Genomic DNA, 10,375 nt, shown 5'->3' on the forward strand with positions numbered 1-10,375 from the left:
AACTGAATAAATTAGCTCTAGACATGAAAAAAAAAAAAAAATTAATTATTTATGTACATGAATTATATTCTTTAATATTTTTATTCAATTTAATTTTTAAATCTTGTTCCACTAAATTAAATTTCTGACCGGCTACTGCTTAGGCCATTTTGGAGAAGGATAATTAAGTTGGTCTTTGAATTGTAAGTGTCCTCGGGGTGTAACATTTGGTGATACAATGAGCCGTCTTCGGTGCCACTTGTAAGGAAAATGATTTTTACACAACTCTTATACAACCTAAGACATATTGTTAAGACTCGTACATAGTAGGCCCCACAAGCTAGCATAGGCCCCACCAATATATATGAGGTTGTGCAAGAATTATACATTTAAGTTATACAACAATGTCAACAAACACATCCCGTCACTTGTATAATGTGACGAGGTCAATTTGGATGGGGGGACAATTTCATTTTATTTTATTTTATTTTAATATTCATATAAAGATATATTAGCTAGCTGCAAGCCTGCACAAACAATTTTCATAAAGATCAATATCACCAAGAAGAAGAAGAAGAAAAAACACATTAAATTTCGCCAGCAGTCATGAAATCAAACAACAATGCTAGGGTTCACCGAAGCAAATTCCAGGAGCTCCTCATGGCGTTCAAATACGGCCATTTCTTCCTCATCCAATGTTATCAGAGCTTCAACTCCGCCGGAACTCGTATCCAGCAAAGAAATGGTATTACTCACCAGCTTATTTGAACTTGTCATCCACGCCGGCTTGCCCCACCCGAAATCGGTTTCATACAACGGAAATTTGCACCAACTTGAACATTTGTATGCGACCAATTCCTTCCTGTTCTTGAAGATCTCCCCCCTCTCCTTAAGAGCCTCCATTAGAGCCGAGAAACCTCCCTCCCCTTGAAACCTCTTCGCCTTGTTGTTGAGAAAGTCATTCTTGTTCTTCCTCATGTCTTGCACCAGCTGGTGTATTTCCATGTCGCTCTCTTCCTCCACGATCACTGCAAACGGCCACACAAAGTTCCCAAACACGGTGTCCGCCAGCGGCGGGTCCATTCTCGAGCGGAGATTCACAGCTTGGAACAACGCCGTCGGCTTGAACGACCCAGTTTTTGATTTGACAACGGCCACTGCACATTTCCATAGGAGTGCTAGTATCACCTCTACACGCGAGACGTAGAACTGCTCTCGTCCAAGCACGCTTTGAACTTTTTCTTTAAGCTCCACGACCTTGGAGGCGCTGAACACGAACCTCCTTGCTATGAAATTCTCGCCGGCAATGTGCACGGACGCTGACATGCCCGGAATCTCTCTGGGCGGCAAGATAGAAGCTGCGGTGAACTCCGGGACTAGCAGTTCGCTCGATCCACGACAGATTGCGGTCCAGCTCTTTAACAGTGTGATTAACGCAGCGAAGTCAGCGATTTTGTGAGTGAGCGACAGACTGATGGCTGTGCCACCGCAGCTGAACACGGAAAATTTCACGAGCCAAAAAGAACCCTTGGATAATTCCATGGTTTCTGGGTCTGTGGTGGGGAGGAAGGGGTCGAGTGTTTCATAGTCCGGTTTGCTAAGGAAGTCCGAAAGTAGGCTATCGGTTCGGGCTTCGATGAAGAGAGCACCGTCGTCGTTGCAGTCTACGGTGGAGTTGTCGGCGAGGCGCCCGGCAAGAGGGTAGAAGGTGGTGAGGATTTCGGATATGGATTTCTGGAGGAGTTGGGATTTGCGTGAGAATTCCAAGTCAGGGTCGGTGGGGGCATCGACGGAGGGGAAGAAGAAGGTCATGTTGCCATGGATATTGGGAAGCAGCTGGTCAAGAAGAGAGAGTTTGAAGTTTTTCAGGTGGGGCGGAGTGGGTGAGGAGGGTTTGATGCAAGTCCTGGAAATGATCTCATTCTTCATCTGATCAGTCATTTTCCTAATTAGTTTCTTTCTTTTGTTCTCGATCTCCACGTTATTCAATTCTGCACGAGCATCATGATTGATCAAGGCGGGCGTTTCTTGCTTTATAGATCCATGGAGAAAGTGGCTCGATCAGTTGACTTCAATACATGCATGGAAAAGTAGCAAAAAAAAAAAAAAAATCAAATTACAGGATATATATATATATATATATATATATATATTGTTTTTTTATCTCTTTCTTAACTCTTTTTGTCTTTATATAATATTTTTACAAAAATAATTGTTTTAACGTACCATCCAAAGTCAACAATCACTACAAATAAAGAAATCACAATTATCCTCCACATCCTTAATTACATCAACTCGCATGTAAATATAATATATAATAAGGTAAACCACATAGAATATATATAGTATTAAATCATGAAAATATTTAGTGGAAAGCATGTTACTTGTTCATTTTATTATATGTTAATAAGAGATGTATCCAAAAGATATGCAAACATGGTCCAATTCCTCTGATTAAAGGGGTTTTTTTTTTTTTTTTTTTTTTTTTTTTTTTTTTTGGGGGTGGGGGGGGGGGGGGGGGGGTGTCTGTTTCTGTATTATATATTATTTATTTCTCTATTAGTAAAGCTTATTCATTAAAAAATAATAATAATTAAAAAAAAAAAATCATGAATGCATGACTACTACTTGCTAATAATTGTGATGATCGTGCCAAAAAAAAAAGTGATTGAATAAGCCTTCAAGATTCCAGTCTCATCAGGGGTGAGGTGCGTGGGTGTATATATATACATATCACCGATATTTTTAATAGATCTAATCAATTCGTAGATATTCTCTAAATGTTTTAAAAGGAAAATTATTCTTGTATACACTATACATTTACAATAAGTATGCAAACCATGCATATAGGGCGACATGTGTCCCATACCCATACTCATTCTAAGTGTATATATATGCATGTGTACAAAAATCGTTTTCTTTTGGCAAGGGACAGTGGCCTGCCCAATGGGTGGAATCGTGAAAGGGATTTAGGTTTTTATTTTTTATTTTTTTTAATGGTGTTATTTGTAACGACCCGACCAGGCGCATTGTGCTATACCTGTGAAACCTTACACAAACATAGCTAAATCAATCTAGCTAAACCTGAAATATAAATTTATCTTAACATCACCTCAGAGACAATAGTCTCACAGCGGAATACCTATTTTATTTTATTTTTTCATCCAAAGACATCTCAAAATATACATAACACAATCAGAGCTAACAAGAGACATCTATCTTGATAAACGGTTACATTGTATCATTACAAAACAAGACAGTCCAAACACATGTGCCACATGCAGCACGATCCCAAAACTAAATCATAAGTGCCCGTGTTATAAAAATGATGTAAACAAAAGAGTGACTAAAAAGTTAGTCAAACAATCCCAAGGCACCCAATGGCCTCATCTATAGTAGCGTGGGTATAAGGCTACAGGGTCAACATCCTCATTATTCTTCCTCATTACTTACAATAACAACGTCTATGCAATTGTGGGGGTTGTTAACCGCAATAACATAGGCGGATATATGAGTCCACATTTCTCAGCAATATAAGAACTTATTAACTTAAAACAATAAGTCGTCTTTAAGTTTCTACTGTGAGTTTACAATAATAGCTATGCTGGGTTTTATGTTTCACTATAGTAAATCATAGCTAATGAAGTAGACACTGTAGGGAAATAAATCTTTTACAAATTACCTTCGTTATAAAAATTAACTTATAACTCAACTATACACATACACCATGTATTCTATCCCATTGAGTGGAACACTAACATATATGCACATTTTATAAACATCAATCCTTAATTCATGAAAACCATTTCGTAATATATTAACACAAAACATATGCAATGCATTCATTCATTATTTTCATTCTTTCTTGTTATGTTTCATTCATTTCTCACATAAGGGCCCGTACTCCTTTCGGCTTACGAGAGGCCCGTACTCCTTTGCGTTTACAGTTGATGGGGCCCGTACTCCCCAGTCTGGGGCCCGTACTCCGATCCCGATATTATTATTAAGTTAACAACACTGTGTGGCCCGTACTCCACACATGTTGGTCTTCAAAGTCCCAAATGCATTAGTCTCTTATTCTCGTTTTTGTAGTCTTAACTCGTTTTGCGTTCTTGTTTCATCATCGGTTCTTATCACATTTTCATCATGCATTACATACACATTCCAACAATCATATGCAACATCATGCCATTTATAAAAAGAAATTATTCTTTACTTTTACAATCAAACAATATATATCAAACATCTTTTCTTTAACTTATTTTTGACACATCTCATATCACGTATAAAGCAAGTCTAACCCATTATCTTTTCAATACACATTCCATTTATAAAGCATTTAAATTCTTAGGGCATTTCAAATAAGGTAGTATCGTTCTCAGTAAGTAATTATACTTATAAATCCCCAGCTTTAGATAAGGTATCCCCCAACTTAAGCACAACTGCAATGTAGTATTGCCCCAAATATTAAATCCACATTTATAACACAATTCTAATCTTAGTATGACCTTTAGGACCTAAACACAACATGTAATAATTATCCATGAAACCCATGAAAATTTAAGGTTAAATCAACACATTAAGTGTAATCAACCCAGCCAAACAATAATCCTAACGTTTAAACACCAATAACCCCACATTAACTAAACTATAGAAATTAGGAGTTTATGCCTACATTTCAATAATTTCGAAATTGAAGTTTCAACCCAACAATAAAATAATCCAAATCTTGAATATCATGTATGAATTCATTATACACAAAAACCCCATGGCAATTTCAAGAATTTCATCATATATCCAAAATCTGACCTAACTTAGAGAAAAATTAAGGTTTCGAAATTACCTCAAAATAATCGGTAGATTGAAAGTCCTAACACCAATAATCGTTACCCAAAGGTCAAATGTGACGGAGGACTTGAACCCAAGCTCTACCTATAATTTTACACATGAAAGAGAGTAAGAAAGAGGGCTGAAATTTTGAAATTTCATCTTTGAAAAACTTGTTTCATCCTCCCAAATACAACTTTTAAGCTTTGCCTTTCAATGGCTGTCAACACCCATACCCATAGCCAAGCTTTTGTCAAAGAGGAAGAGACAAAAATGAGAAAGGGAGAGAGACTTACACTTCACTACTCTACTTGCACTGCCATGAATAAATTCAGCTCACTAACTATACCATAGCCCCACCGTGAAGATGAGAAAGGAGAAGAGAATGCAAGGGAGGAGAAGAGGAGAAAAAGAAAATTTTAGGAGCATAAGGGTGCTGGTGATGCCTTGGGTGATAGAGAGATCGAGTGTGTCTCTTTTGTTTAGTGATGTGGCAAATCACGTGTAAGAGGGTGAGAAAAGTGAGCCATGTGAGACAAAAAGAAAGGAAATAAGTGTGGTCCATTTTTCTAAATGAGACAAGATAACTAGTGGGGAAATGAGAGAATTATCCGTGAATCAAAGAAAAGAGTAGCCAAGGTTGTGTGATTACCAAGATACCTTTCTAGTTTAAGTGGGAAATGAGGACAATGTAGGCCTAAAACTTGTCAATCTACATGCACTTGGGTCAAAATGATAGTTTAATTCTCTTTTACTATTGGGCACCATTTCCAAGCCACACAAGGCCATAAGATAAAATAAAACTATCTTACATTATTAACCACACTAATCCTATATATTTTTATTTAATTGTAATTAACCTATTAAATTCTTTCTTAGGTGTTACATTAATAAATCTGGAAATGATAATTTGTAAATGATAACTATTTAATTGTAATTAACCTATTAAGAGTAATGTTTCTTGCACAACTCTTACACAACTCTAATAACTATTTTTTAAAATTAATTATTGAATATTTATGACCCCATGTAGGTAAACAAATCCAATGATTAATCATAAAAAAAATTATTTAAAGTTGTACAATAATTCTGTAAGAATCATTACTCTTTCTCAATTAAATAATATTAGGCTTTTACATCGTTCCTGATTAATTATGTGGTTGAATTTTATCATGCTCTTCTAATTTTGTTGCCATGTATAATTGATTGATAGGCTTTACTCCAATATTTTTTTTTTCGTGAACAGATTCTACCCTGGCCTCTCCAACGACAACTGCTCAGGCCTTCGAGTGAAAGAGCAATTTTGGCAATAATTAACTAGCAAAATGTTAAACAGGAAGATAAAAGATTACTCTTTCCAAACCCATCAAGTTTTTCGAAATCATGTGTTAGGTATTAACTCGTCATTTATAATTAAATTATACTAAAAAATCTTGTGCATGCATCTACCCATCCTGTTACGGGCCATCCATATTTGATCTAATTAATATCTCTATTTATATGCTTATTTTTAATTACTATTACTACACTACACAAAACTCTGCATTTAATGGCATGTCTACAATAAATTACTTTTTGACACTTCACTAATTAGTGGCGTGTTAAATCTTAACACCTCACTAAAATCATTAGTAACGTGTTGAATTTAAAGGCCACTAAATTAGTGGCGTGTTGGATTCAGCATGCCACTATTTTACTGGCATGTCTGACTGGCATGCCACAAATTTGTAGCGTGTCATAAACTGACACGCCACTAATTTTCATAGAACCACGCATTCCCGCGCGGTTCTCCTTTCTCCCTGTTTTCTCTCCTGCAACAACAAAAAAGTTTCCCCTTTCTCACTCTACTCTCTCTCTCTCTCTCTATCTGCCTCTCTCTATCGCCGGCCGCCACATCAACTCCAACCACCGCACGGTATGCATCTCCTCTCTCCCTCTCAATATCTCTCTTTAGCTCTCTCTCTCTCTCTCATCTCTAGCTCTCCACCCAGCTCAGACACCGTCCATCCCCAGCCGCCCAAGACCTCCGACGCTGTCCATCCATAAGGTTAGTGATGACTCCGTTTTTTCTTCTTCTTTTTTTTTTTTTAGCAAAAATAATTTAGAATTTTTTTTCTTTTAGCAAAACAAATTCATGGATAAATGCTTAGATTTAGAATTTGATATATAACTATAAAATTCTTATTCTTATTTATATAAAAAAAAAAAATCAGAAATTCATTCATTCAAAAAAAATAAAATAAACAAATAGAAATGACAGTATTAAAAACACCTTTCTGTCTAAATTGAAATGAGTATTGACAAAATACCGAAAAATAATATTTGAAGAAAATAGAGAATGCCATATAAAATCTGTTGAAATTTATATTAAAAAAATAGTAAATAATGTAAAAAATGGTACTTTTATAGCTGCTGAAATGTATATGGTTAGAGATTCTCTAAAGGAGACCTATAGTAATATCAGTTTATAAATAAATTAATAGTAAAAGATGTAGTATCATTAAACATTTAAAATAAATAAATAATTAATATAAAAGTTCTTGGGACTCGGAAATCAGCGACCTTTATGGTAGTATATATTCAACTTGTATATCTTTAATGGCTTGATATTTCTGGTAAAAACAAAATCTGGAATAGTTGTTAATTAATAAAAACAACATGTAAGACAAGCATTTAATTAACATAATAATATACAACATCTACTTAATGTAGATGGTTTTGTCACTTGTGTTCTAGAGTCAGGCCAGGCTTCGTGCCAAATAGGATTAATGACAAAATCAAAGAGAGAGCATGCATGAACCAACATCATCCACTCCATGGGTTGTCGGCCAAGTTGATTTACAAAATTTTTCCTGAAATCTCTATAGGGTTGTTTCTCTAATAACCACGTACCCTATAGCTCATTTTGTATTTTAATTGCTACTTTTTTAGTGCATATGGTTTCCCAATTACGATCAGTAATGGCAGTATGGTGGATGTAACCCTTTGTCTGTCTTTTCTCCTAAGTGTATATATATATATTTTGAATAATTACACTTAACCCTCCTGATTTATCTGCGGTGTGGCGATTTACCTCCCAATATACCAAAATTGGTACATGACTCCCCCGAACTTGCCAACGTGTGGCAAAATCAACCTTCCGTCCAATCGACCGTTCGTTTGGACGGAAATCGGTCACGTGCAAGTCACGTGACCGTTTAAGACAGAGACCCTCCCCAAGTCACGTGACTTGCACGTGACCGATTTTCTGTCCAAACGAACGGTCGATTGGACGGAAGGTTGATTTTGCCACACGTTGGCAAGTTCGGGGGGGGGGGTCATGTACTAATTTTGGTACATTGAGGGGTAAATCGCCACACCGTGGATAAATCAGGAGGGTTAAGTGTAATTATCCCTATATATATATATATATATATATAAAGCATATTTTCCATGATTGGAATTCTTACTAGATTCCACCATTTCAATGTTCATGAATCATGTGGGTGTAATTTCACTCTTCAAATGATAACGTAGTGCCAGACAAAAATTATGCTCATCATATATGAATGTATCATCTGTTGATAGCAGATCAGGTAATAATTAATGGATTTTTTTTCGTAGTATGATTACGTTTGTTTAAATTCACACGTTGTTGAATGCTTAGGACTTGATATGATTCGATCGTATTGTTTGCTAACTATATTTGTTTTATCATTCCCAGATCCTACGAAAAATATTGTACAGTTACCCGAACATGAAAATCTTGCTGACGATTGATATTGGGTAACATTTAGGTTTATTTTAGTTGGCAAATACGTACTTGCCTTTTTTGTTCCGGTTTTGTTACCAATTTATGACAAAGATTGATTGTATATTTTGTTTGTTGAAACCTTTGTTTTGATTGTTATGAATTTATGACATATGTTTATTGAAACTTTTGGAATGATTTTTTTTTGTAGTTGTGATTGTTGATTATTGATAAAAATTCAAATTGTTGCAATTGTGTTGATCATGGATTGATAGAATTGTAGTAGATTAATACAGAATTTCGGATTCCAGAGTTTTGGACTGCAGAGTTTTTATTTTTAAAAAATGCCTTAATTAGTGGCGTGTCAGACTGACACACCACTATATGTTATAGTGGCGTGCCGAAAAGTCAAAAATACTGACTCCCTGATTAGTGGCCTTCTAAAAAGGCCACTAATCACACGTCACTAATGTTTAGTGGCCTTTCAGACATTCTGAAAGGCAACTAAAAGTTAGTAACAAATCACTTCAATTTTTGTAGTGCTATTACAATTACTACTTCTATTTTTTTTTTTTTTTTTTTTTTTTTTTGATTTTATCACGCGTGCAAATAGGATATATATATATATAAGTCGTCCACTTTATTATGATAGATCGATATACTGGCCAATCTAAAATTATGAAAGCAACCCTCAAAAGCACAATCCATTTAATAGGGCAGGATATAACTCTCACCGCACCACCTGGTACGTACTGGTAATCAAAATAACCCTCTGATTTGATCACTGAGCAGAAGACAGCTAGCTAGAAGCTGTCAATGAAAGTGAAGTTCAGCTCACAGAATGAATAAATACCAAAGTTGCAGGACAATGGGTTATTCACTTTGGGGGAAGGGTATTAAGGTGAATGCTCGTACCGATGACTTGTAGGCTAATTAAGTTTGAAGAAATGACTCTAACAATAAAAGGAAAACAATTTATGCCCGGTCATGGCAGAAAACATGAGTTTTTTGTCCACCAATAACTAATTGACACGTTAGCTAAAAACAGTAAAACCCAAAAAATTAAAATGTTGCTAATGTACCGAATCCATCTCACATCTTCCAATTTTTTCCTTCTAAAAACCAAAAAACCCCCAAATCACGATCGGTGGACGTTGAAGAAATTTGAAAATTTCGCTCCATCCCTGCCCCAACTGGAAGATCTGCAACATTGCCCGGGTCGGACGCTGTCGGCACTGCCCAGGCCGAAAAACGCCGCCAATGCCCATGACGGACCACTCTGATACTGCCCGTGCGGGACCACGTTGTCACTGCCCAGGCCAGACCACTCTGCCCCAAATCCGTAGCCCCACCGAGGCACTGCCCAAATCCGCACCCCCAAATCACGCTACTGCCACTAGCCCCAAATCCGCACCACCATAATTAGGTCGGACGCTGTCGGCATCGCCCAGGCTGAAACATGTTGCCAACGCCCGTGCCGGATCACACCGCTACAGCCAGGCCAAACCGAACGCTGCGCTGTCGGCACTGCCTAGGCCGAAAAACGCCTTCAACGCCCATGCCGGGTGCTTGCAGATTGAACAGGAAAGGGGGCTTTACTTGTCGATTGATTTGAGAAAATGAGGTTTTGAACATGTGTGTGCTGCATAATTTTATTTGGTGTAATATGCTGATGTGTTTGTTTTCTATTAGAGGGCATAAAAGACTTGGTTTCTACCAAGTTCGGTTATTTCCCCCCCCCCCCCCCCCCACCAATCATATCTTCGAGAGTTTGCTTCAAACTACCAACCTTTCCTTCATAGACAAAGCAATGGAGTTACCGTTGCCCCCGAATTAAGT

The 10,375-nt window shown here is 36.9% G+C and overlaps 1 protein-coding gene across 3 annotated transcripts; it reads right to left on the reverse strand.

Moving 5' to 3' along the window:
* Positions 1-429: 429 nt before the first annotated feature.
* Positions 430-5,326, reverse strand: LOC133854688 (vinorine synthase-like). Of its 3 annotated transcripts, none has more exons than XM_062290942.1 (3): positions 5,103-5,295; positions 4,823-4,911; positions 430-2,048 (listed from the first exon to the last, which is right to left on the reverse strand). In XM_062290942.1, exon 3 carries the CDS (start codon positions 1,918-1,920, stop codon positions 592-594), a length of 1,329 nt encoding a protein of 442 aa, XP_062146926.1. In that variant the 5' UTR covers positions 1,921-2,048; positions 4,823-4,911; positions 5,103-5,295; the 3' UTR covers positions 430-591. The 3 variants fall into 3 exon arrangements, 2 of the variants coding, with proteins under 2 accessions (XP_062146926.1, XP_062146927.1); XM_062290943.1 differs by having other exon boundaries at positions 5,004-5,295; XR_009896839.1 differs by lacking the exon at positions 430-2,048 and adding an exon at positions 4,375-4,421 and having other exon boundaries at positions 5,103-5,326.
* Positions 5,327-10,375: the final 5,049 nt, after the last annotated feature.

The sequence above is a fragment of the Alnus glutinosa genome, chromosome 13 (genome assembly GCF_958979055.1).
Source record: "Alnus glutinosa chromosome 13, dhAlnGlut1.1, whole genome shotgun sequence".
Classification (NCBI taxonomy): domain Eukaryota; kingdom Viridiplantae; phylum Streptophyta; class Magnoliopsida; order Fagales; family Betulaceae; genus Alnus; species Alnus glutinosa.

What these genes read in the sequence shown, in the direction of transcription:
- LOC133854688 (XM_062290942.1), bottom strand. Translation starts at nt 1,920, where the DNA reads ATGACTGATCAGATGAAGAATGAGATCATTTCCAGGACTTGCATCAAA.